General features: G+C 54.5%; 1 protein-coding gene across 5 annotated transcripts in view; it reads left to right on the forward strand.

Moving 5' to 3' along the window:
- NUP210 (nucleoporin 210) overlaps positions 1-19,226 on the forward strand; it is a 102,559-nt gene extending 83,333 nt beyond the window's left edge. For 2 of the 5 annotated variants that reach the window (XM_032332312.1, XM_032332442.1), the window contains 12 exons: positions 93-184; positions 2,359-2,533; positions 3,918-4,093; positions 6,091-6,311; positions 7,581-7,717; positions 10,389-10,506; positions 11,513-11,659; positions 13,164-13,414; positions 14,368-14,584; positions 16,350-16,445; positions 16,517-16,600; positions 17,826-19,226. In XM_032332312.1, the coding sequence (XP_032188203.1) occupies positions 93-184; positions 2,359-2,533; positions 3,918-4,093; positions 6,091-6,311; positions 7,581-7,717; positions 10,389-10,506; positions 11,513-11,659; positions 13,164-13,414; positions 14,368-14,584; positions 16,350-16,445; positions 16,517-16,600; positions 17,826-17,926 (1,815 nt within the window). In that variant the 3' untranslated portion in view covers positions 17,927-19,226. Of the gene's footprint in view, positions 1-92; positions 185-2,358; positions 2,534-3,917; positions 4,094-6,090; positions 6,312-7,580; positions 7,718-10,388; positions 10,507-11,512; positions 11,660-13,163; positions 13,415-14,367; positions 14,585-16,349; positions 16,447-16,516; positions 16,601-17,571; positions 17,713-17,825 lie in introns of those variants that run through there. The other 3 variants (XR_004283146.1, XR_004283167.1, XM_032332569.1) reach the window with 3 other exon arrangements.
- The last annotated feature ends 7,397 nt before the right edge of the window (positions 19,227-26,623 follow it).

Raw genomic sequence — 26,623 nt, forward strand, 5'->3', positions numbered from 1 at the left:
TCCCCCCACCCGGTCTCACTGCCAAGAGCGAGGACAGGGGGCTGGACGGGACTCCAGCACCTGCCAGGAACCAACCTCGCCCTCCGTTCCAGGTATTCGAGAAGCTGCTGCTGCTGAACCCTGAAATAGAAGCAGAACAAATACTAATGTCACCCAACTCATTTATAAAGCTTCAGACAAACAGGTACGTGACTCAGCGCTCGTTTGCAGCAGGCTGAGGAGCGGCGCTCCGCGTCCGACGACTCATTTGTCAAAGTTGTCAGACGCTTCCAGCCAGCTGCGTCCCTCTCTGTGCGAAGTGGGTGCGGCTTCTGCAGGCCCCTTCCCTGCCCCGCCAATTGCTCCTGCGGCTCCACATTGCTGGTCCCTGTGGGCCTGTCTCTTCTTCCCTCGCGACCAGCAAGCTTGTAATGCCCACTGCTCCAGTCCGTGACTCCAAAGGGGGAAAATGTACCACCTTGGAAGAGTTAAACTTCCAAATGCCCCTTTGTCTTCAAGACACGCTGCTCGGCGGGTAGCATTCCTGAATCAGCAGCGTGGGCATCTCCGGGGCACAGGGTGAAAGGCAAGTTCTGGGCCCCACCCCAGCCCTGCACTCAGCCAGGTCCCCACTCGGGGGGGACGCACACTGACTGCGGTTTAATTCCTGTCTCACCTTCATGCGGGTGCCTTTGGTAGCCCTGACTTGCGTGTGAGTGGCGGTTTGCCACAGGGGGTGCTCTGAGGACCACAGGGTACTTGCATGTTGTGTGAAACACACACACGTCTAAATACCATCTGGTGTGCCCGTGGTGGTGAAGAGGAGCATGGCACGAGAAGGGTGACAGTCAAACAAGGTATGATAGTTTAGCTGTAACCCAAAGCAGGGCCTTCTGTGCGAGGCTTTAGGAGAGACATGTCAGGTAGAAATGCTTGAACTAGGTCTTCTTTTTTTTTTTTTTTTTTTAAGATTTGATTTATTTGAGAGCGAGAGAGCTCAAGCAAGAGCAGGGGGAGGGGCAGAGGGAGAAGCAGACTCCCCGCTGAGCGAGAAGCCCTACTGGGGCTCCATTCCAGGACCCCGGAATCATGACCTGAGCTGAAGGCAGACACTTAACTGACTGAGCCCTTCAGGCACCTCTTGAGCTGCATCTTGATGGATGAGCAGGACCTCTGCAGATTCCAAGGTGATGGGGCAGAAAGTTGCAGCCGAGGCAATAGCCCTTATTATCGTCGTCTGAGGAGGGTCCGTAGGGCTGCGTACAAAGAGCAAGGTGACAGAGGCTAGCCCTGGGGGCGAGCACATTTGCCTTCTTGTCGTTTTTTTGTTTTTGTTTTTGTTTTTAAGATTTTATTTATTCATTTGACAGACAGAGATCACAAATAGGCAAAGAGGAGGAAGCAGGCTCTCAGGGAGCCTGATGCAGGACTCGATCCCAGGACCCTGAGATCATGACCTGAGCCGAAAGCAGAGGCTTTAACCCACTGAGCCACTCAGGCGCCCCTTGTCGTTTCTTTATTAAACAAAACACATGGGAGAGATTATAAAACACTGTGGTATTTGTCTTCTAACCAGTGAGGATCATTGGCAGCTTTACGAACCGTTTTCTGAGCAAGTAGCCCATTTTCACCCAGTCCCCTGCCCTTAGAAATTAGACAGGGCAAGACCATTGCTTCCCTTTCACAGTTGGGGAAACTGAGGGCCAAGAGAGGAGACACGAGGTGCCTTGAGGCATGCAGCTATCTGCTGGGCATTGGGACTGTGCTCAGGATCTGCCCGACTCAGGGCCCTATCCACTTTCCACTGTGCCAGGCCGCCTTATGTCAGTAAATGAGAAACAGTCTGCCCCAGAAATGATCTTTTTTTTTTCTTTTTTTTTAAAGATTTTATTTATTTATTTGACAGACAGAGATCACAAGTAGACAGGCAGGCAGAGAGAGAGGGAAGCAGGCTCCCCGCCGAGCAGAGAGCCCGACACGGGGCTCGATCCCAGGACCCTGGGATCATGACCTGAGCCGAAGGCAGAGGCTCAACCCACTGAGCCACCTAGGTGTCCCCCCAGAAACGATCTTTACAGCAAATGTCCCATGCAAGGGATGGGAGAAGCTCAGCTGTCAGTGTTTTCTCCCAGGAGCAACGCTCTCCTTGGAACCATCGGTTTTCTATATTAGGTTTCCCACAGGGGACCAAGGAGGTTATGCACAGGCTGCCCACCCGGGTCCTAATGTACAGTGGGGCCAGGTTCAGGTCTTTCCTTATCCCAGGAGCCCTCAGGAAGCCCAGATGGCTGCATCTCAGGGCAGAGACGCCGGGCCCCTTTGCTGCGACCTGCTCTCCCTGCTGCGCTCTGAAAAACTGGGTCTGTTTGTTTTTCAAAGGGATGGTGCAGCATCTCTGAGCTACCGCGTCCTGGGTGGGCCGGAGAAGGTCCCCGTGGTGCACGTGGATGAGAAGGGCTTCCTGACGTCCGGGTCTGTGATTGGGACGTCTACAATCGAAGTGACTGCTCAAGAGACTTTCGGGGCCAACCAAACCATCATCTTTGCCGTAAAGGTAGGATCGTGTTCTCCTCCTGTTTTAGAGTAATGAAGGCAATAGCACTGAAGGAAAAACCTGCCCCTCGCAGGTGTAAAATGGATCTATTCACCTTTGAGCTGAGAAATTGTATGGAAGAATTCACTGACGGATAACTTGGGGGCAAAGGTCCCAGAGGAAAAGCTATAGCATCTTCTGGGTGTCACAGCTGAAGGTCCTTGTAGGTTACTGGTCATAATGGCCTCATATCACAGAGGGGGAAACAGGCCCAGCAAGGCCTGTGATCTGCTGGGACTGGCATCCCCGTGTCCCGATGGGGCCGCCGGTACCTGATTGGTGCCCAGGAGCAGTGGCTGTGTGTGCTAGATGCCCGGTGCAGAAATCATCACATTATATCCATGGTGACATGAAGAATTCAGTAACCAATTTTACAGGCAAGGAAAGTGAGACTTATTGTGGAAGTGAGTCACTCTTGGTGACTGTGAGGCAGAGCCTGGGCCCTAATCCACATGGGCTGGGCTCGGGGTTGTGTCTCCCAGCCTTATCACAACACTTTCCATGGCCCCCTGCCATTCCATGCTCCTTAGTGCTGGGGGCTTTCTCCTTGGGCATCCTTTGGGTAGGTCCCCCAGATTTCCCTCCTGTACCTCCTTGCCACAGGCTGAATCCTGAGTGACAGACAAGACACATGACTTCAAGTTTTGAGATTTTTGCCTGGGTCCCTGACCTGCTTCCTTAATTAGTGCCTTTTTGTTTCAAAGTGGGTGCCTTGCAGGGAATCCTCCACCCTACTTTTTGAGTAAGTGGAAGCTACTCATTGCTCATCCTACTTCAGCAAATAGGTATTGAGCACCAGCTGTTTACCTATCACTGCACCCACTGAGCTTCATCCCAGAAATTAGGTCTTTCGAGGGAGCAAATGTTCTGGCCAGGATAGATTTATCTCCGAGTTAGGGGGCCAGGGCGCCGTCTCTGGAGCTCGGGTTTCCTCCTCCCCATCCTGCTTTCCCTGCAGCACCCACAGCCTCCCAGTGCCCCCCAGTTAATGCTTCCCCTGTAGTCCCCAGTGGGCATTCCTTCACTTGAATGCCCAGAGAGCCAAGTTTCCCAAAGAAACCGAACATTCAAAGCCTAGGGGATATTTTGCAAAATGAATAACGATAATAATTTTTCAAAGTCACGGGTTTAGGCTCTTGTAGGTTGGGTTTTCTGTTCATGAGTCTGGCCCGCTGTGTGGGAAGGTAGGAATCTCATCACTAGCTCAGGACTCTCAGGAGACCAAGGCCTTTCCTCCTCCCAGGACCCCCACGTCAATCTAGTCCCCGGTCCTTCTCGAGGGCGGTACCCAGCTGGGGAAGCTGGTTCCCAGAGCGGTCACTACCACATCTGCTCATGTCCTCAGGTGTCTCCTGTTTCTTACCTGAGGATCTCCATGAGCCCTGTCTTGCACACCCACAACAGGGAGGCTCTGGCAGCCCTGCCTTTGGGAATGACTGTGACCTTCACAGTCCACTTCCATGACAACTCTGGAGACATCTTCCATGCTCACAACTCGGTGCTCAGCTTTGCAACCAACAGGTAGGCTGTGGGAGACCCTCATTTCTCACGGGAAGGAGTGCCTCAGTTGGACCCGGATGGCAACTGGACAGTCTAGTGCCACTGAAAGACTTCATTACCTGCGGTCACCAAGAGGAGGGGACATGCCACACTTGTAGGGCCCCAGGGGGAAACCCTGGGCTGGCTCCGGAGGCAGGAGTGAGGGGAAAACAGGCCAGAACCTTTATTACCATGTGGCAGGAAGCTATCGGTGATGTCCCCAGTGGGCAGGAGGTGACCTGACACCTGACCTGACCGACACAGGTGTTGGGTTTGGGTTTGGGGTTGGAGGGCTTGAGGTAAGACTTCTGTATACCTGGGAAAGCCCGTCGCAGGGGACATGGAACCACGACACAGTCATGGCCAATAAACTGGCTCTGTGATAGGCAGATGCAAAAGCTGGTCACCCCGTAAGGCCACACCTTCCAGCACTCCGGTGCTGGTGAGGAAGGAGTGTGATGTTCACTGCCTCTGCCGTGTCTCACTGACGCCTCACTATAGCCCATTTGCTGAGGCCCAGAGAGTTCAAGCCACTTGCCCTGGGTCACACAGCCAGAAAGTGGGGTTTGAATACCAGGTCGCATCTGGCTCCATGGGCAAGTCATTTTGGCTATCTCTTATAGCTGTTAGCTGCACTGTATTTTGGAAGGTCTCAGGTGAGGTGACAGGGTGCTCTCCAGAGCAGGAAGAGACCTGTGGCCTCCATCTGGGCCCACTGAAACCTCTGACTGGGTCTGCTGGAGCAGTGAGTCTCAAGGCGTGGTCCCCAGACCAGCCTGGCCAACAGCACCCAGGAGCCCTTAGAAATGCAAGTTCCCAGGACCCAGCACTTGGTGTTTTTAGGAGACCTGCAGGTGATTTTAAAGCCTCTGGTACATACTAGCTAAAAGCAGGAGAGCGAGCCATTGGGCACAAGAGGAAAGAGGACAGCTTAGGCGGTGGTTCTAGGGAATACGGGGACAGAAGAGTATATGCAGGTGTGAGTGACCATTGCAAGTTGGCCTCCCCGCAGGCCTGCAACAGATGTGTTCCCTGTGGCTCACATACCCAGGGCCAAGCACTGGGGAAGTAGCATGGTAGGAGGACTGGGGTTTGGAGTTAGGCCCAGTTTATTTAAGCCCCAGCTCTATCCTTTGTCGACCCTTCCCAGGCAAGGCAACTCATCTCTCCAGGCCTCAGTCTCCATACCTGTCGTGTGGGGAACCTGCCTCATCCTCAGGGCCATCAACCGAGGCCATAGTCATGAAGGCCTCCGGCAAACCATGGAGCTCTGTGCCCATGGTCTGAGCCGTGCCTCGGTCTGGGACCAAGGCTACCCTGGAGGAAATGAAGGCAGGTCCTCCCAGCCCCTCGGCTACCCCACAGAAGTCGTGCTGGCCCTTTTGTGGTGGCAGCCCGTCTCCTGGGGACCAGTCAGGGCTGAGGGATCAGAAGGCCCAGTGGAGGGAAGTGATAAAGCCAGAAACCCTGCCTCTCTGGCCGGCCAGTGCAGGCCTGGTGCTGACCAAGCATGTGTCACACACCAGCTGCTGGTCCCTGTGCTTTATAGCCGCCGACCTGGTTTAGCGCTATGTCAAGCCTAGGACGCCATGGGTTTATTCTCATCCCCACTTTAAAGGAGGCAGAGGACAGAGGTCGTGCCTCCTCCCACTGGTCTGTTGGGAAGGGACTGACTAGCGCTTTGTAACTCCCCTTGCCCTCTGGCCTCAGCTTTCCCTTCTAGAACATGGGGACGTGCTCCAGGCCACCCCAGCTCTGGGCCAAGGGCTCCTGCTGGGACAGAGGAGAGGAGGTCAGGTTTAGCATGGCCTGCAGTGGCCCCAGATCTGCACCAGCTGCTCAGTAACCTTGAGCCGGAGGGACATCTGGGGCCACGGTCAGCAAGAAGCTTGTCTGGGCAGGGGCCTCCATATTTCTCCCTCCGGGGTCAGGCACCTCTTCCCTGAGACTGAGCGCCCACCTCCCCCTCCTGTGCCTAGAGACGAGTTTGTGCAAATCGGGAAGGGCGCCACCAACCACACATGCGTCGTGCGCACCATCAGCGTCGGCCTGACGCTGCTCAGCGTGTGGGATGCCGAGCACGTGGGCCTCTCCGACTTCGTCCCGCTGCCTGTCCAACAGGCCATCTCCCCGGAGCTGTCCGGAGCGCTTGTGGTGGGAGACGTGCTCTGTCTGGCCACAGTCCTGGTCGGCCTGGAAGGTAAGAGAGATGGATACGGGCCGGGGACTCCTTCTGAATCCGGGCAGCCCCAAAGATGGAAGCGGGCTCCCTTGGTGTGGGTAAGATGAGCAGAGCTCGGAGGAGGTCCAAGAGCAGGCATCAGAGCCCTACAGGCAAAATCCAGTGTGCTGCCTCTTTTTGCAAACGGGATGGCTTTAGAATTCCGCCATCCCTCTTCATTCATGTGCTGTTGGTGGCTGTGTTTCCCCTACAACGGCCGGGCCGAGCAGTGGCATCAAAGACCTCCAGGCCCCCACAGCCTGACACATGTACCATCTGGCTCTTTACAGAGCAAGCTTGCCAGCCCCTGCACTCGCGTAGCACTGTCTGGTAGAAGTTTCTGCCACAGGAGACATCCCATATCTGCTAAGGCGGGGGGGCCCTCCCAATCCAGCCCTCAAAATGCACCCAGGAAACTACCTATTTCATATGAAGGCACTTGTGCCTAGTGGCTACAGGGCTGGTCAGAGTACGTCCAAAAGGAAATGTAAGCAAAGAATAGCTACTGGGCCTGTTCCGTGATTTCCGGATTTCAGCTGCTCCCATGCCACCTGTGTTGTATATCCATGATCTACATCATTTGTTTTTTGTTTTTTTTTTCCAAAGTTTCAAATTGACTCCCTATTTTTTCTTTATCTAATTCATTTTAAAAGGAAGTTAAACACTGCTCTTAAAGAAAAACAAATCTAACTTGCCAGAAATAGAATGTGGTTGTTATTTTGTGGTCTATATTCTGTTACATGATTGGCTTTTAACTAAGAAATGTTGTCTAGCACCCGCCCTCAACCCTGACACCGGCTTTGTTTGCTAAAAAACACTGGATAAACAGTTGGGGCTGGGAAGGGGTGGTCCTGTGGAGAGGGCCAGCTCCCAGGTCATCCCAGGACAAGGGAATGATCAAGAGATTACAAGCAGGGAGGCACTAGAGAGAAAGGAGGGCGGGAGGTTCACTCTGGGCAGGGGTTGCAGCTGTGCAGAGAGCAGGTACCCTAGGCCTGCAGCTAGCCCCCGGTGGCTGCAGCCAGGAGCCTGCAGTGGGAGTGGGGGGAGTGGGCCCCAGCCAGGGTGCCAAGGCCAGTGGGATACATGGCTTCTACCCTGAGGTTGATGAGTTGAGCCCCCCGGGGCAGCAATGTGGAGCATGGGGCTGGGCGGGGCCAGAGGCTGATGCTGTCACCTGGGGGACAGAGTTTGGCCGTGGTATTGGCTATGGGAATGGTGAGTGACAGCCAGCACTTCCTCTCCCAGGCCTCTCTGGAACCTGGAGCTCCTCATCCAGCAACGTCCTCCATATCGACCCGAGGACAGGCGTGGCGGTGGCCCGAGAGGCAGGATCTGTGACCATTTACTACGAGGTTGCTGGGCACCTGAGGACCTACAAGGAGGTGGGACTTTGGGGGCACACGTGGCTGACCCTCTTGGGGTGAAACCCTTAGCTTTCTCTACTGAATGACTCCCTTTTCTCGAGCAAAGAAGCAGTAGCATCTTGCTAGCAGTCAGGATCCGGAGTCATGAGTCTGGGTTCCGCTGCCCCCTGCCTCTGGGATTGAAACAAGCTCCCTTTTTGGCACAGGCTCCCGCCTCCCCGCATTCAAAATGGTGCCATGACAAGGGCTGGTGTCCTGGAGTTGCCATCCCCCATCCCCCGCTCCCATACACTGGTGGACTGGCAGGAAGGTCCCCCATGGGCGTCCCCCTGGGAGACCTGGGGTGGGTGGGCCAGTGTGGTGATTTGGCGTCACTGATGAAGTTAAGCCTCCCTGGCAAGCCACCCCTTGAGTCTTTCTGGAGGCGAACAAAACTGTTCTCTCCTCTGTTTATCTCCAGCCGAGAATGAATCAATGAGCCACGTCGGGCCATGTTCCAAATGTGTCTCATTTTAGAGCCAGCGTGCACGTGATCGAATCCAGCAGTTTAACCTGATAGCTCACACGTTTAGTGCTGGGGCCGTGCAGTGGGGGAGCCGATCCCAGATAGGGGCACCTGGTGACTGACGAAGCTGTGTTCTCCCGGGAGGAGCCACCGAGAGTGGGCAGGGGCTGGGCGGCGTTGGCTGGGGGAGGGAGGGGCGGCTGGATGAGAGAGCGTGGCATAGGCAAAGTTGTACCCAGCTCCAGAGCCCAGCCCTGACAGCGGGAACCTACCTAGGCGGTAGGCGGGGCGGGAGGGGGGGAGTGGAGGCTGGCATGGCCATCATGATGCACCCTGGGTTCCAGGAAGTTCTGTGGAGTGGTTAAGCATGTGAGCCTGAGGGCCAGGATGCCTGGGTTCATATCCCAGCTGGGCCACTGAGAGGCTGTGTGGCATCAGGTAAGTTATTTCACCTCTCTGTGCCTTGGTTTTCCTGTCTGTGAAATGGATGGAAGAGTGTTATAAGGATTAAAGGCACTCACATGTGTGAACAGCTTGGAATGGTACTCAGCAGACCTTCAGTAGATATTAGCTGCACTGTTACTGCTTCACAGCAAAGAGACAAAAGCTTATGCCAAACCTAGGAGGGCTTCATCAGGGATTTTGTTTGTTTGTTTTTTACAGTAGAGAGTGATCTAGATCAGAGGTAAGGTTTGGAACGGGTCCCAGTGCCTGGCCAAGTTTAAGAGCCCAAGAGAGGGAGAGGAGCTGCAGGGAAACCAGGCAGGGGGCTGGGGATGGGACTGGCACCACTGGGCGGGCAGAAACTAAGGGTGGGTTTGGGGGAGACTGAGCGGGGAGAGTCATTGGCAATCGATGACCATTTGGAAGTAGGGATTGAGGGAGAAAGAGGCTTTGGGGATCCAGGGTCTGGCTTGGGTGACAAGGTGGATGTTGGTCCTTTACACTGACTACGGTGGGGGGTGGGTGGGGTGCAGAATGAGGGGCCGGTGTGGGTGGAAGATGAGTGAGTTGAGAAATGGCCAGCCTAAGGTGGTTATAGCTCCTCTGTGTGGGGCTGGTGGTAAGGCAGCAGGTGTTCCTGGAGCTCCAGAGCAGGGAGCAGGAGAGGGGTTGGGGGGCTAAGGACAGGGATGGTTCTGGAAGACCTGAGAATGGACGGGACTGTGCAGAACATACTAGAGCAGGAGGGGAGAGGGGCAAGGCCTTGGATCCCCTCTGCAAGGTGTGGAGGAGGAGGAAGAAGATGTGGGGAGAAGATGATAGCCTGGTGGTCAGGAGGAGTCCAGGAGAAGATGGGAAGACCTAGGGCCAGAGTGCAGGTGCCTACCAGTGAGTCTGAAGGCCCTGGGGCCAGCCCACAGGCCTGCCTATGCTTCTGCATCAGCCATGACCCTGGTAGCTTCGTGAGCTTTGGGGAGGAGTGAGACCGCATCCCTACTCTTAGGGAGATCACATTCTGGTAGAAATCAGATCTGTGGGAGGCAGGAAGTGCTGAGTGCCTGCCCAGAGGTGGGTAGACAGGCTTCCAGCTAGAGGGGGTGACTCGAGCTGGGCCTACAAGGACCAACAGGGTCAGTCTCTGCAGGGAGGGTGGAAGCTTAAGGTAGGTGCACAGCTGTGGCGACGGGGTGGGGGAAGTCTGGGTGTGGCCAGGGCAGGATGAGCAAAGGGGATAGGTAGGAAAAAATCTGGGAAGACTTCAGTCTGGCCTGGGGGCGGGGGGTCAGTCCTTACCCAGGGTATGTGGGTTGCATTTTCATCCAGGTGATTTATGTTGAGTAAATGACAGTAAAGTAAAACAGTGCCTTCTCTCTTCACTGAAAGCCTAATTAACGAAACTAATGAACCAGAGAAGTGATCGCAACTGTCCCAGGAGCCAAATTCTGTAGCCCACCCCAAACCATTGAAGGAATTCAGGCCCAAAGTCCAGCTGGGGCTCTGCTGCTCTGGAAAAACAGTCAGCTCAGAGAGAGGGCAAGGCTGCAGGGTCTGACTGGCCCCAGGGTCTAACCCCAGCTCCACCACCTCTGGGCAAGTCCCTCGAATGCTGAGCCTCAGTCTTGTGCCCTGTGCAGTGGGTTGTGCCTCATCACAGACAGCAGGGTGAGGTCACGAAATTGTCCAGCCACCAGGCCCACACGTGGTCGGTGCTCAGTGCAGCTGCCTCGGCTCCCTCCCCAGATAGCGATTGGTGTCCCTCAAAGGATCGTGGCCCGTTCCATCCGCCCAGGCCAGACCAGCTTCCAGGAGGCCTCCAAGGTGACCGTCACCGTGGGAGACAGAAGCTCTAACCTGAGAGGTAGAGAGTAAGGGGCTTGCTTGGTCTGGGGAGGGGCCCTGCTGGGCTCAGGGGCTCTGCTGCCATTTTGTCTGCTTTTCCCACTCAAACTTACGCCAGAGCTGCATTTAAACTCCTTGTGGCCTGTTGCTTCCAGCTTTTTAGAAATCCAAGTTGTCCCCAAGCAGAGACAATGAAAAGAGACCTTCCTAAAAGATCCTGGTGCCCAGAAATAGCCTGTATCTGAGCCAGAAATGCCCCTTCAGCCTTGGGTCACCTGAGGAAAGAAAGCCACACTTTTCCCCCATGAATCCCAAAAAGTAGTGACTTAGCAGAGATCTCATGGCTGATTTTTATAATGAGCTCTTCCAAGCCTTGCATGGAACATTTGACCCTGTCCCCTGCCCATGACAGTCCTGGACAGCAGCTGTCAGGAATAAATCCATCAATATGGACCGGTTTTTTGTTTGTTTTTGGTTGTTGTTGTTTTTTTTTTTAACCACTTAACTGGTGGAATTAAATATGGCTGTCCTCGTTCTGATTGATGAGACACCTTTACCGTATCCACTCACCTCTGTTTTCCTACCTCAGTGTGCGGGGACAGCACCATGCAGTCGCAGAAATGATCCTCGGCACATCCATGGGGAACTCTTGCCCTCCTGATGTCCAGAAATAAATTGCCCATTTTTCCCCGCTGACAGGGACAGACGATGCACGTTAGTGGGCCTGACCCGTCCAGCCGGGCCGTTGGATATAGCCTCTAGCACAAATGCTCGAATTTGGATCTGGACTTGCCCCAATTCCGAATGGCCCTCCTCCCCCCTAGAATTGTCCTCGGCTTTTATAACCTCCAGCAGCATCGTGAAGCTGGGGGCAGTCCCGGGGCACCCCGCAAGTGTCTGTTCGCAACCCCTCCGGCCTGTGTGTGCAGCCTGCTCTTGCGTCCTCATTTTGGGGCACCACGGGCAGGTGCACAGGCCCCGGGCGGGCCTGGCCCACACCCTCCTCACCCACTTCCCATCCCCAGGGGAGTGCTCCCCAGCCCAGATGGAAGTCATTGAGACTCTGCGTCCAGAATCCCTCATTAGCTGCCAGGTTCAGTTCAAGCAAGACGTCTTTGACTTCCCAGCACGCGACGTCTTCACAGTGGAGCCAGGATTTGACGCAACTCTAGGTGAGTGGGCGAGGGTGTGAATGGCTGTGTTTGGCCCACCATGCCTCTGTGCAGAGGGGCCCTGTCTGTCAGGAGCCCAGCCTGGGGACTTAGGCCACCCTCTGGATGCGGGTCCCTTGCAGCCGCCAGGAGTGCTTGGCAGGCCCATGCTGGGTGACAGCCGCTCTCCGCAGCCCCTCTCCATGTGGCAGGAAGGACACACTTCCGAGCTGGAAAAGCTGGGCTCGAGGCCCAGAGCTGTTGGGTGTCAAGGATCTGCAAACTGGGCAGGATGGTGCCTTGCCCGCCCTGGTGACAGGGCTGAGCAGTGCAAATGAGCAATGGCTAGAAGGGTCCTGGGTAACGAGTTTGGGCCACACGGTGTGTCAGAACATCACTGTTTCATGGCCTATGGAGCTGAAGGCTGGTGCCTTGGGGTTGGAGCGGCCGCCTGGGCCCCTGACATTCTGGCCAAGTGACGCTGTCACCAATGCACCCTATGAAAAGGGGTGCCCTCCTGGGGCACTTCAAGGGTTCAGTAGGATAGTGCCTGTGACCTGCTTAGCATGGGCCAGCACACACGCCTATCAAGTCCTTGATGGTCGCTGCCAGCATCAGTATGATGATGATTATTGATGAGCATTTGGCCCGTTTTTCAGTTCCTTCCAAGAACATGCAGCTCAGTCTTAATTAGCAGGAGTTAGCCACAGCACCGTGCCAGGCCCTAAGCCCAGCCTGCAGCTCCCTGTGGCTCAGGTTAGTACCCAGACCACTGCCCAAGACGCTAGAGGTATGTCCTCAGGGCACGTCATGGGTGGGGCCCAAGTGTACAGAGTGGGTACCTGGGGGTCCCATGTCCTCTTTACCCTCGAATATGGCCCCATGAGGGGTAAAATGTTATTCCCACCTGACCGAGGGAAAGCATGCCAGCAAGAAGGCCGACTTACCCACCAAGGGGCACTTGGCCGGCATGGGCATGGAAGCAACTCCAACACAGGCACCCAGGTTCTAAGCTGCAGGGGAGGGCTCTCTAGGGCCCCTGTTGGCAGTATCCATTTAACTCGTTTGTCCATTCAGGGCAGGCATGGAGGATTCAGTAGGTACCAAAATATCCCGATCCATGCCCTCCAAGAACTTCCTGTCTCTGTACTGGGAGTCAGCCCCAGCTGGCCTGTAAGTCCAGCATTGGGTCAGGGTAACTGTTGATCATTGACTCACAGTCCCTCTGAGCCAGGATGGCTGGGCCCTGAGATGCAGCACTGGCCCATGCCTTCCCACCCCAGGGAACGTCAAGGCAATTGGGATCTGGTAAACCAGAGCATTCTGGGAAGGGAGCCAGAGTGCTGGTCCCAGAGAGGGTGTCCAAGCCACCAGGGGTACGTCCCTGGAGGGTCCCAGAGGAGGGGATGCCTCAGGTGGGCTCTGAAGGGGGGTAGGAGTTGTCCAGTTAGAGAAGCCAGTAGAAAGTGTAGCATGAGGTCACGGGCAGGAGAGGGGACTAAGGGGAACACCCTCATCTCCACAGGCCGGTACCTCTGCTCGGTCATGATGCACAGGCTGACGGACAAGCAGCTGAAACATCTCAGCATGAAAAAGACGGCACTGCTGGTCACCGCCTCCATCCCGGGCAGCCATGCCCCCAGAGAGCATGTGGGCGCCGAGGTGCCCTTCAGCCCAGGGCTGTACACGGACCAGGCTGAAATCCTTTTGAGCAACCATTACACCAGCTCCGAGGTCAAGGTCTTTGGTGCCATGGAGATTCTTGAGAACCTGGAGGTGAGTGGCATCCACACGTGAGCCAGGGGCCTCGGAGATGACTGGGAAGCAGGGAGGCCCAGGTGGAACATGGAGGCCTGGACCACCTCTCTTTAAAATGAGAAAGTTAAAAGAAAATGTGAATACACCATATCCTTTTCTTTCTTCCCATGCCACTACCGTTATCTATGAATTACTGTGATTTCTGCAAGTCTTCCCCAACCAGGAGTTAAGTATGTGGAGCCAGTACTTAGCATAGGGCTTCCCAGGCACATAGTATGTGCTCAGTGAACGTTTGGTATGCTCAGTGAATGAAGTCAGTGCAGGACTGCACACTGACATGGGGCAGGAGGGAAAACCTCTAATCCCTGACCTGTCACTGACACCTGCACAGCTGGGGACAAGTCCCTTGCTCCGGGCCTCAGTTTCCCATCTGCTGAGTGCTGAGTGAATGGTGTCCTGTGTTCTGCCATGTAGCACGCTGGGAGATCTGGGGTGACAGGCCCAAGGGGGTTTTGGCTCCTCTGTTTATCTCAGCCCTTGTCTCACTGCAGCGAATGTGGCTGAACATTCTTGGAGAGAGACAGGGATGAATTCGTTGCTGGTGACAGAGGGTCTGCCAGGCCTTGGGGTTGAGCTGCTGGCGATCAGCCAGTACCAGAGCTCCAAGCTATTCCCTTGGAAAGTTGGCATTTGGTGATAGTTCATGTTAGTTTAACATTTTTTATATAAAGAGCCCTTGATTAGAATTCAATGGTATTGATTTGTCCTTTCCTTAAAAACTCTCTAAGTATAGACACCGTGCTCCTTCCCTGACTTCGCGCATTTCCTGCTGTCAGTTAAAAGCACCCAGGCATCATCACCTGCCTAGGAAGGGGGCCTGGGGAGGGGTCTCCACTCCTCCACCCTTGGGCCCAGGAGGGAAGCACAGCATTTCAGGCAGAAGTGCTCCTCTCCTGCACTGTTTCTCCCAGGTGAAATCGGGGTCCCCAGCCGTGCTGGCCTTTGAGAAGGAGAAGTCTTTGGGGCTCCCCAGCTTCATCACCTACACCGTCGGCGTCTCAGATCCCACAGCCGGCAGCCAGGGGCCTCTGTCCACCGCCCTGACCTTCTCCAGTCCCATGACTAATCAAGCCATCACCATTCCGGTCACCGTGGCCTTTGTGATGGATCGCCGAGGGCCTGGTCCTCGTGAGTCATGGGACAGGACACAACTGGGATGGACCTGGGTGGGGAGGGCTGGGCTACATGGTCTTAGCTGTTTGTGGCAACCTGGGGGCATCGATAACAGGACGACTCAGAAATGCAGAACGTCCTGTGACGCGAATATAGCTCTTTTGAGCGGCCACACGTGCTTTGCTTCCCCGTCTGCTCTCAACATGGCAGTTAGAGGGATCCTGTTGAAAAGTGACTAGACCATGCCCCTCCACTGCTCAACACTCTGCTATAGCTCCCACCTCCCTCAGGAGGTAAAGCCCAAGTGTCTCCAGGATCTTGGAAAGCCCCACGTAATCCGCCTTCCCTACCCATTTGTGAGCACTTGCTCCAGCCACGCCGGCCTCCCTCCTGTTTGGGGCACATGTGCGGCCCCCAGCTGAGTCCCTGACATTCACTGTTCCCTCTGCCTGCGATGCCTTTCCCCCAGATAGCCCCTTAGCCAACACCCCTCGCCTGCTTCCAGCCAACCTTCCCTCAAACTTTCTCTGTTCATATAGTAGGAAACTTCGAACCTTACTTCTACTCGAGCCTTTTTCCATCTTCCATGGCACTATTCTCAACTGTCAGCCTATGGAATAATTAATACAATTAATTATTAATTAATTAACCATTAGTTAATAATTAATTAATACAATTATGATTGCCACCAGTCTTTCCCCCACTAGAAGCTAAGCACTGTATGTGGGGACGGCGCCTAGAAGAGGGCCTAACTAACATACCCTAGGTGCTCAGTAGATTCATTGATTCTGTAGACATTATTAGCACCTGCTGTGTGCCAGGCCCTGTGCTGGGCAGAGGCCTGAGAAGCCCCCCACCCCAAATAGGGCATGGATTATAAACACAGCAAGAAAGGAATGGAGGCATATGGAGGGGTAATTTTACCTCTGCTGGCTTGAGGGTACCATTCAAAGGGGCTGCTTCCACCAGGTCCAGAAGGAGGAGTAGCTGGAGGAGGGCAATGCAGTCAGTAAGACTGTGGGGTGATAATGCCAGATAAGAGGCTGGGCCACGAGGAGCCTTGAATGCCAGGTCAGGGGCTCAGGCCTTTTCTTGAGAGCAAGAAAGTGGCCTGGTCCGTTCTGGCTGGGAGCAGACTGTAGGGATGGGACCAAAGTCAAGGGCACTTGAAGAGGCGAACACCTCCTTACTGCCAAGCAGGGATGTGTCCTGACACAGGACAGCCGAGGGAGGGAGAGGAGGTGCAGGATGAGGTAGAGGGAGACGGAAGAGGAGGCCACAGTCGGACCACCCTGAGGCAGGGCCCCAGAGGTGCGATAGCTTTGGAGCAAATGATACTGGCATCCCTTGGTGCATGGGCCCCAGTTCTGAGAACGGCAGTATCCCTGTCCAGTGCCTTTACCCAACACTGACTGGCATTGCCATGGGTAGTGCAGCACATGGCATGACACTTTCAACACTGCCTTGCCTTTCCAGGCAACACAGCTGCCTCCTGGGCATCTCCCCCTCCCCCTTGACTCCCCCACATACATCTGTTCTTCCTTGGAATGGGTATGGACGCTGAGCCCACCTCCAAGGAAGTGGGGCCTCAGATGGAGCTGGGTTGGTTCCAGTGACCCAGAATGGGCTAGAACAGAGCACTGGGGTGACTGCCTTACAGGACCGGACACTGGTCCCCCACCCCAGGCCTTGGGCAGGCCACCTCACCCTCTGGCTGGGCACACAGACACAAGGCAACTCCATGTGTTGGTTTGGTGACTTGTCTTTCCATCGATCACAGACGGCGCCAGCCTCTTCCAGCACTTCCTGGACTCCTACCAAGTGATGTTCTTCACGCTTTTTGCCCTGCTGGCTGGGACTGCTGTCATGATCATAGGTGAGGTGGGCTGCACTGTATGCCCTGGGTTGCTCCCCCCGCCCACTCTAACCAGCCACGTGGTCTTGCAGCCTACCACACCGTCTGCGCGCCCCGGGAGCTCAACGCACCTCCGGCCCTCTCCCCCCGAGCCAGCCCTCGCCACAGCCCCCACTGTGAGTACCCCACCACTGGCGGATGCAGCCAGGCAGGGCTGGGGCTAAGAGGAAGGGGTCCTAAGAGGAAGTGGGGATCAGGGCCCTGAACCCCAAGTCTCAGAAGCTCTGGCCCTGGGCGAGAGTGGCAGCTGAGGTATGAGGCCCAGAAGGCAAATCGGGAAGCTGAGGAGGGGTAACGGTATGCTGGTCCTGGGCGAGGAGAGCTTTCCCCAGGCAGAACCGTACAGGGTGGCGGGCTGGTGGCAGGGAGCTGTCTGTGGGTGTGCTCGCTGGGACTGGCTCCCCATGCCAGGGCTGCCACAGAGGCCCGCAGAGGGTTGGGCTGGCTGACTCAGAGGTGCAGCTTCGGACAGTCCCAGGGATAGATCTCAGAGGGATCTCAGAGGGAGAGGAATCACGAGGACCATGCCTCTTCATAGTCCAGTTGTCCCTGGTGACCCTGTATAGCTCCAGGAGATACTTCTGTCTCTGAGAGGTGCAATGTCCAGCCACAACGGTGCGTGGCAGCCCTAACATCTTCTGTGTTCCGTTGGAGGGTTCTTTCCCCTGAACAGGTGTCTGCTGAGCCCAAGAGGGCATGGCCAGGTTTCAAAGAATCTGAATTTTTGGAAGATAAGAGTTTCATGTATAGATGCATTTTCCTGGGTGACAAGATCCTGCATGCACCCTGGACCCCTAGCACCGTAGCCTTCGACAAACATCCCCCAGCCAGCCTCGCAGCAGACACTCACCTTTTCTAACCCCCTCTTCCAGTGCACCCTTCCCTCAGTGTCTTGTGGCCACTGTGGAGTTTTGGCTTTATTTCTGGAATACTCCAGACTTTTCTGCTCACATGGGAGCCTTTGTTCATGCAGTTTTCTCAAGGAGCTCTTCCTGCCGGGATAGCCAGGCCCTCCTTCCAGCATGCCCTGTGGGCTCATGGATGCTTCCATGTGGTCCTGAGACCTGCTGCTTGCTCTCTCCCACAGGTCTGCTGTAGGGGAGGGGGGTCAGGCTTCCGCTCCAGGTCTCCCTGATGTCCGGACATCACTACCATCCCTTGGGTGACATCACGCCACTGACCCAGGGCTGCCTGGGGGACTGGTTGCTGGGGGAACGAGGTGGCCGAGGTGGGCTGCCAACACTTCTTCCCAGGGGCTCTTCTGGCATGGCTGAGGAATCCCTGGGGAAGGCTGAGCTCTCCTATTTGCTCTGTTCCTCATTTCGTCTCTCTCCCTCCTAGATTTTGCCGCCTCATCGCCAACGCCTTTCAACGCACTGCCTCCCAGCCGCAGAGCCAGCCCGCCCTCAAGGCTGTGGAGCCCTGCATACACCTCCCACTAGTCGGCTGGCCAGCCCTGCGCCCCCACGGTGGGGACACCCCTGCTCAGCCTGGCCTGGAGTACCAGGCCCCCTCGCTGCCTGTCCTGGCCTGTTGCTCAGGCCGTGCCCGCTAGCTGCTGCTGACACGTAGGAGTCCCAGGTGGCTTGGATTTGGTTTTGTTCTTAGCCTTCGCGAACACGCTGGCTCGTCCTTCATGCCTGGTTGTCTGGGGTTTCTGGGCAACGTGCAGTCCTGCTTCTCTTTTCCCTCCAGCCTCTAAAACCCCCTTCTTCTTAAGACTTTAAACAGGCAGAAGCTCCATTTCCTAGGAGGGGTTGGTACTGCAGTGGCCTCAGGGATTTTTGTGGGGTTCCCCCGCACCGTGAAAACTTTACCCTTAGTCTGGCTCCTGCTAGGAGATGAGGAGAGAGAACAGACATGAGTGTCAGATGTGGGCCCTGTGACCACATAGAAGCCTCAGAAATGCAGCAATGGCGACCCCGTGCTGGCTCAGCCTCCCCTGGGGACCCTACGGGCCATGGGAGCTGTGAGCCGGCTGCTCTCTGCCCCTCTGTGGACCACTGTGAATTTGTGTTTCTGTTTCCTAAGCGTGGAAAAGTCTCCTGGGACGTGGCCACAGCCCCACTGGGCTATCTGGTGGGGTCTGGTTCCTTTTCTCTCTCCCCACTTCTCTATGGAATCGTAGTTAGGAAAAGGTCCTTGAGCCAGAAACCAGGATCTTTCCTTCCATGTGTTCTTCCGGAGAAGCCACTGTATTCTGCCCAAGCACAAAGACCCAGGGTTACCTGTTCCTCCTTCCGCATCTCAGCAGACCTGAGCCTCTGGCCCGCCCAGTGTGGGCCCCAGTCTCCCCGTGGCATTCCCCCAGCGAGCCACGGAGCCCGGCCTGGTCAGTGAGGGCAGTGGGCCTGCTCTCCAGGAAGGGGCTGGGAAGGAGAAGACCATGAAGAAAAGGCCCTCTTCCTTCCCAGCCCGTCATTCAGCACTGGAGGCCTCCAGACTATGGCCCCTCTGCCTGTGGCCAAGAGCCGGGCCACTCTCAGGATGAACTCGAGACACACCCCCACCCCCGAGCCAGGTACGCATGGCTGCTGCGTGGGGAGTCATCCACTTTGACTCTGAGCCACAAGTGTGAATCCGCTGCAGGCCTCTAGGGCTGGGCTGTGCGATTTATTTTTGTAAAGCTGGAGACAGGAAGAATTGTGCCTTGCATATTACTTGAGCTCAAACTGACAACTTGGATGTAAATAGGCGCATTTCTACTTGGTTTATTTAATAAAGCTCTCTCTAATTTCGTAAGAAGGGCATGCTCGTTGCCAGAATTGCCGACGTCCTGCCTGGAAGGGACCAGGCTCTGGTGACTTTGCTTCTGGTTACATGGGTTTGGGGAGCAGATCTGTTCTGCTGCCCCTCCGTGTCATACTCCCCCTTCTCTGGCTGGCCACCCCGGCCTCCCTCCCACGCTGTGTTCCCATGGCTGCCAGCCTGGGGCCCCCATAAGTGCCCCACTTATGGGGGGGCACATGGCAGCCCTGCCCACATGTCACCAGGTGTCACCACGGCCTCCCTACCCCATCTCCCTCTCTCCCTTGGGCACTTCTCACTCTGTAGCTGTTCCTTCCTCCTGTCCCCCTGGTTTCCACCCCCACTCTCCTCAGAAGCTGACCTCCCTGGGATCACCATCCCCTTGCCTACTGGTCCCCAGCCCCTCACACTCTGCCTGTCCGGGTACTTGCTCCTCTTGGGGTGGTCCTCAACCGGCCCGCCATAGGCTCACCATAAGAGCCCAAGGCAGTTTCTGCTGTCCTGTGTCATGGAGCAGATGCCTAAAGAGACCAGGGGGCCACCCAAGGTGGCAGGCTACCCGGAGGTTCCTCTGGCAGAGGCCACCTGTCCCCCACGTCACCCGCCTTTTTCCTTAGGACCCACACCACCAACTCGGAGCTGGGTGAAAAGTGGCCACAACACACTCCAGGCCCCGCAGCCCCTTTGACTGCTGGAGGCAAACACACAACTGTGTTATGGGGACAGAACGTGGGCAGTGGTGTCCCGTGCAGCTCGTGAAACGGACTAAATGGCAGGTGGTGTCCCCAACACCACGTCGTCCCTCCCCTGGCTGAGCAGACCAGGTAAGGGCCACCAGAATGGCTAGGTCCTTGTCTGTGGAGGCTGTGCCCAGACCCAGGACGGCCTCCCTCAATAGGAGAGGACACTCCCAGCAGCCTCAAGATCAAGTGGGTCTTCTGCCATGGCCAGACCTCCTCCCCGTGGATTCAGTGGCATCGCCCAAAAGCAAGCCCAGCGGCCCAGCTCTGTGACCCTCCTGCAGGCCACAACCCCACATCTAGCCGCTGCCTCTCCGGAGCCCTGCCCCAACCACCACTGACACACTTGCTTCTGCACGACAAGTCACTCCTGCAGTCCCTTGTCACCCATACCTTACATCTGGCCAGTCTCTTAAGTTCTCATGAATCTGCCTTCCCCGTGGCCCTCTTCTTGGCCCAGGGGCCCTCTCCCAGCATGAGGTCCCAGGCTGCTCACAGATCTGACCATCACCCCCTCCAGCTTACATGCTGCAACAGCCCGGCCTGCCCTTGGGGTGGACGCTGACCCTTAGGACACACCCAGCAAACTGCAATTTCCAGACAGCCTCTGCACCTTCACCTCTGCTCTTTAACCTCAGGGAGAAGCTGCCCCCAGGCCCTGGGCCTTTGATACGAGCCAGGGCTGGGCTAGGTCCTATACCCGCCTGCTCCCACCTGTGTGGTCTCTTCCCCACCCTGGGCTTCAGTTTCCTCTGCAAAGTGGGCATAGCAGCGGCTTCAGAGTTATGGTAAAAATCAGCAAGAGACTGTGTGTGAGGCCTTCTTTTGGGGCAGTGGGTTGGTGACAAGGGGTGCCCTCTCTCCCAGAGAAGATGGCTGATCGACTCTTAGAGGGGATGGTGGGGGCAGGAGAAGCTGAGGGACTGCGGACAGCTCTGTGCAGCAGACCTGGACTGAGGGCCCCGGGCAATGGGGGTGACTGGGCGCACAAGTGCTTGGGGGACAAGGGGCACTTTTAGGATATGTAAGCCCATGTCTTGGCCTGCCTGCACTGAAAAGCTGAGTGCAGAAGCTAAAAAGCTAAAAGCGCCATCAGTGCCCTGGGCCTGGTTTCCCTGATTGGGAAATGAAGAGGACACTGTCCTCAGAGGCTTCTATGAGGACAAAATGAGCCGATAGACAGGAGGTGCTATGTCCACATATGCTGCAATCACTGTTGTTGGGGAAAGCTGGCATGGGGCCCGCGAGGAATCCAGATGTAGACAGTGTTGGTTTGCAGAATGGTGCAATAGCAGGTGAACAGGAGGGAGGGTGCTCCCCTAACCCCCTGGACCTCTGCTGTCATTCCCTGTACTATGTTGGCATTGTCTGACCCCACTATCCCCTCCCAGCTGGGACCTCCTTGAGGCTGGTCCTACTATGGCCCCAGGACCTGGCACATATGAAGACCTAGAAAGCATTCAACCAATGTCCTATGTTCAGCACAGGGCCTGCCTGGCATGCAGCACTCAATTCAAGTGTCAGTATCGCTTTCAAGGAGACCCCCTCACCGACAAAAGATGGCTGCCAAGATCCAGGCATCACATCACATCCAGACATGACAGCATTCACAAAAAGAGGAGAATCAGAGAGACAAGCTCTCCTTATCTCCTAAGGACTAAAGATGTCTTTTCTGGAAGGCTCCTCAGCAGAGAGCTCCCTCCCTATCTGTAGCTGGGGTTGGCTCTCATGGCCATTCCACTCCCCTGGCTCGCGAAGACAATGGGATGATCACCTCCATGCAGTGCGATCCTTTAGGGTTGACTGAATATCAGCATGTCAACCCCCTCGACTTCTTTCAGATCAAAATAGAAAGGTCTCTGCATCTGCTCCATTGGTTTCCTCTCAGATGATGGTATTTTCTTCCCTTTATCCACCTCTAATACTCGAGAGAGATGGCCAGACATGCAGGTGGGAGGCCTGGGCCTTGTTATCCCCAGAGGGGACCACCATTTCAAAGCACACACAATGACAGCAAACACACGTGCTGCCTGAAGCAGGCCAACCTTGCCAGAAGTGAGTGCATTGACGAAACCAGAGGGTGCCCAGCATGTTCAGCTTTCTGCTCCCCAACGGTGCAACTTTCGTTCTCTAAAGGGTGCCAAAAAATGCTTTTAGCACCATTTAGTGCTAAAAATATAGTATTGCGTATAGATTTTTTTTTTCCTGCAGAATTCCCAAGTTTGGATAAAAATTAACTATCTGCTTCTTCCTGCTTCTCTGTTTGTGTCTTGAGTGCTCTGGAAATGTTACGTCTCCAGGTCTGATGGACTGGCTAGGAGAAAGCCCAGGACCTGGGGCATCCAGGATGGGTGGCAAAGGTCTAGACTAGTGTGGAGTCCGTGAAGCTTAGAGGTCAGATGGCCAGGAGTTGCAGGCCTAGCTTCTGGGGCTAGAAAGCAATCATTTTCCCTTTCTGGGCCACAGAAGTTTTCTGTTGTATAAAATGTCCGTCCTAACATCTGTTCTGCTGGCCACCCTGAGTGGCCACCCATGGAAAGCAGGTACATTTTCATTCCAGGCTTCTCCCTCATTGCTCGCTGCTCCCTCTTGCTCAGAATTCCGGAGCCTGGCCATGGAGGCTGAGTAGGTTCCCGCCCCCTGGGAGCTGGCCGTGGTTCTGTGACCTGCTTTGGCCAGTAGAATGTGGTAGAAGTGACAGCATGTCAGTTCAATGCCTGGGCTCAAAGAGGCCTCAAGTGTCCACTCACCCTTCTTATACTTCTGCCATTGACATAATAATAAGGACGTTCAGGTAACTGCTGGCCCAGGGAGGAGGGCAGCATTATTGTCACGGGAGGTGATACGGATTCCCTTCCCGCTGAACCATTGAAGGCTAGCTTCCCGCCACTTGTCACAGGTCTGATGGACATAGCTGGGCCCTGCGGTGGGTCCATCCTGCTTTCTGGGAGGGCTCAGCGAATGGCTGGAAGGGCATGGGGCCACATGCTCAGGCAGGATCCTCCAAGGATGAGGGGCACAGAAAAGCTGTCTGGGAGAGGGCCTTCCCCTCCCTGAGCTCCGATTGCCTCCATCCTGAGGGGAGGGAGGAGAACACCATCAGCCACATGTTCAAGGCCGCCAGGGACTTACAGCCACATGACTCTGAAGCACTCCCTGCTCCATTTGTGTGGGTCCTACATCCAAACAAAAACTGTGGAGGTGGGACCACACACGAAAGGATGTGTTCAGGATGGTTCTTTGAATGAACACAAGAATGAGCCCCATGAAGGACTCAGTGACTTGTGGGTTTTCTGGAATAAATACCCTGAGCTTCAGGCCAGCGAGGAGAGGAGCCAGGCCGAGAGAGGCAGGTGACAGCAGACATTCCCAAGTCCCTTTCACTCCAAAGGCCCAAGGCAGGGGGCCTGTCCCAGACCCCCCAGCCACTTCCACGCCACCTGGACCAGAGCCAAGCAAAGTCAGCCTGGCAGGTAGCTACCTCCTCCCACAGCCAACTATGGCTCCCTATGGCCTGTCTGGCTGTTAGGAGAGGCCTGGGGCCACCTGACCAAGCAAACTGCTGATTATCTACTATACCGTCCCCCCCAACCAGGCACAAGCCAAGCCCTTTCCCACCTCTGGTTCACGTCATCATCACCTCAGCTTTTTACAGATGGGGAAACTGAGGCACGCAAGGTTAAGCCACCATTCTGATGTCCTGCAACAGGTAAGCGACAGAACCAGAACTCAGATCCCCCCAGACTGGCATCGGGGTTTACCGTCTCACACTGGTTCTTGTCTCTGTCCATCTGGGATGGGGCTGGGGGGGAATCCCCCCTGCAGAGAGGAGGCTGTGTGGGCAGGGAGCCAGGGCCCACACCCCCTCCCTTCCAAGCAGTTCTACTTGGGCTGGCTCATGGTCATCTTATTTTTTTCATAAGAAAAAAAAACAAACAAAAAATGCTGAATATAGAAAAGTACAAAGCATGACAAGACAGCCTCCTATGCCTTCCGCTCGGTGTTGGCCACCGTGAACGTGTGCTCCCAGGCCGTGGTAAGAAAAACGGAAAAATGAAAAACTACAACTACGACTTGAGTTTCATTTAGCCTCTGCCTCTCTCCCTTCCCTCCCTTCTCAGGGATAGCTAGCTTTATAAATTTGCAGTATGCCCCTCCAAAGCAACTTTGATCATTAGTAACGAGCGTCTATAACTAGAATATGACTATTTCGTGGTATATTTTTAGAACTTGGCATGACCGTGGCCACACTTTGTCTCATTCAGCTCTTATTTTTTTTCTTCAGATGTTCTGTATTATTCTATCATAGAGATTCATTTCATTTGTTGTTTTTTTTTTTTTCTTCACTCCCTTCTTGCTGGACAGCAAGCTTATTTCTTTTCTTTTCTTTTTTTTAAGATTTTATTTATTTATTTGACAGAGAAAGATCACAAATAGAGAGGCAGGCAGAAAGAGAGAGAGGAAGAAGCAGGCTCCCCACTGAGCAGAGAGCCTGGCGGGAGACTTGATCCCAGGACTCTGAGATCATGACCTGAGCCGAAGACAGCGGCTTAACCCACTGAGCCACCTAGGCGCCCAGCAAGCTTATTTCTGAGTCTTGCTATGTTGAACAGTGCTCCAGCCGATGCTCCTGTGCACGGCTCTGTGGGCCCAGGGGCTGGAGTTTCTCCAAGGGATGGATATCAAGGCACGGAGCTGCTGAAGCAAAGGGTATGTCCGTTGTAAGTTTGCCTCGATGGTCCTAAATTGATTTCCACAGCACTGCCCGATGCTCATACCCACCAGCGGGATACAAGAGCTTCTCTCCCCCCTGTCCTTGCCAGCACGTCCCCTTGTCATCCATGTGTATTTATTTTTGCTGGTTTGGTGGGTGCGGTTGAATGTTATAAGTTTAGTTCAAATTCTTGGATCACTACTGAAGGCGAGCTTTTTTGTTGGTTTAAAATTGGCCACTGATATTTTTCTTTGCAAATTGTTTGTCCTTCACCCCAGTGTTGACTTTATTTTTTTAAACTTATTTGTCACGCCAAAAGAGAAATACTGGGGCATCTGCGTGTCTCAGTAGGTTAAGCGTCCGACTCTTGGTTTCAGCTGAGGTCGTGTTCTCATGGGTCGTGGGATAGAGCCCCGTGTCAGGTTCTGTGCTCATTATGGAGTCTGCTTGGGTTTCTGTGCCTCCCCCTCTCCCTCTGCCCTTACCCCCACTTGTGCGCTCTCTCTCTCTCTCTCTCAAATTAATAAATAAAAATCTTTTTTAAAAATGAAAGAGAAATACTATAAAATACCTATTCATATGCCCAATTCTGTATTCAGTGTATCAGTTAGCTATTTGTGTAAAAACTTAACTCTCCCCACCAATCCCAGTATCTTAAATTACTTCTCATGAGTCCAAAGATCAGGTGCTCTAGGCCGGGTTCAGGTACTCAGAGCCATGACTCTGATCTGTGTGTCTCTCATCCTCCACCCAGAACCCACAGGACAGGTGAGACACGTCCTTCTCATGGCGACAGCCTAGATGGAAGAGAGCGAGTGGGAACACCATCCAGCTTCTTGAGTGCTAGGCTGGGACTGGCACGCTGTCATTTTTCATGTCAGCCTAGTGAACAAAACAAGTCATGTGTCCGAATCTAGAATCAGGGCTTGGAGAACAGACTCTCCCTTTGCTAGGAGGACCTACAAAGCCACAGGGCATAGAGTGTGAAAGGAGGGGAGAGGAACCAAGGTCATTGATGCAGATTTGTCCCAGTTGTCTTTTTTGTATTGATCATCAGTAACAGCTCTGTATTCAAGATACATACACATCAATATTTTACTTATGGATATTTTGTCTGAGGTCTTCTGCTTCTGGAATAAAATTTTGAAACCTGTTGATCCAGCTCAATTCTCTCAATGTACAGATGGGAGAACCGGGCCCAGAGATGACAAGGAACGAGGCCATGGTCACATGAGTAACACACCGGGTTGTAGCCCCTTCCCCTGACATTCAAGGCTCCCGACCTGATGGCATGGCCGCTGCAGCTAAGACAACTCATGCGGGTGTATGGACAAATCCCTGTTAGCATTTTACCCTATGAATAATTCTTGAGGAGCCAGTTTAGAGCCACAATTTTTTCATCAAATAAAGTGAGCGATCATAGTAGTTAAGGAGTGAGAAAGGGAAGAAACTAAAACCCAAGACCGTGGGTTTGGGTACCGTCTATTATTTTGTTAAGTTTTATGTTGTATGTAATTAGCAAATAAAATTCTGTGGAGGATTTCATTAGCAGCTTCATCGGGTGACCACTTTCATTTGGGAAGTATTTACTGAAAGCAAATAAAGACCATTTGTAAGAATCAGGAAAATGGAATCCGAAAGACCCATTGCTTCAGTGCATTAAGACATAATCACCCCAGAGCAGCCGCACTCCCTCCCTCGGGGCCCTTCCGCATGGAGGAGGGGGAAGGCAAATGCCCATGAGCCTGGCGAATGGGGCCCGGGCATCAACTAGCACTTCTGCCTCTGCCCCTTACCAGCCCGGTGACCTTGACCTTGGGTAAGTCACATCATCGCTCTGAGCCTTAGTTTCTCTGTCTATAAAATGGCTATTATAATCTGACCTCCTCCAGAGGTTTGTTGTGTGGGCTTAATGAGTAGAGCACCCCCAGTGTGGT

The sequence above is a fragment of the Mustela erminea genome, chromosome 1 (assembly GCF_009829155.1).
Source record: "Mustela erminea isolate mMusErm1 chromosome 1, mMusErm1.Pri, whole genome shotgun sequence".
In the NCBI taxonomy this organism is placed as follows: Eukaryota; Metazoa; Chordata; class Mammalia; order Carnivora; family Mustelidae; genus Mustela; species Mustela erminea.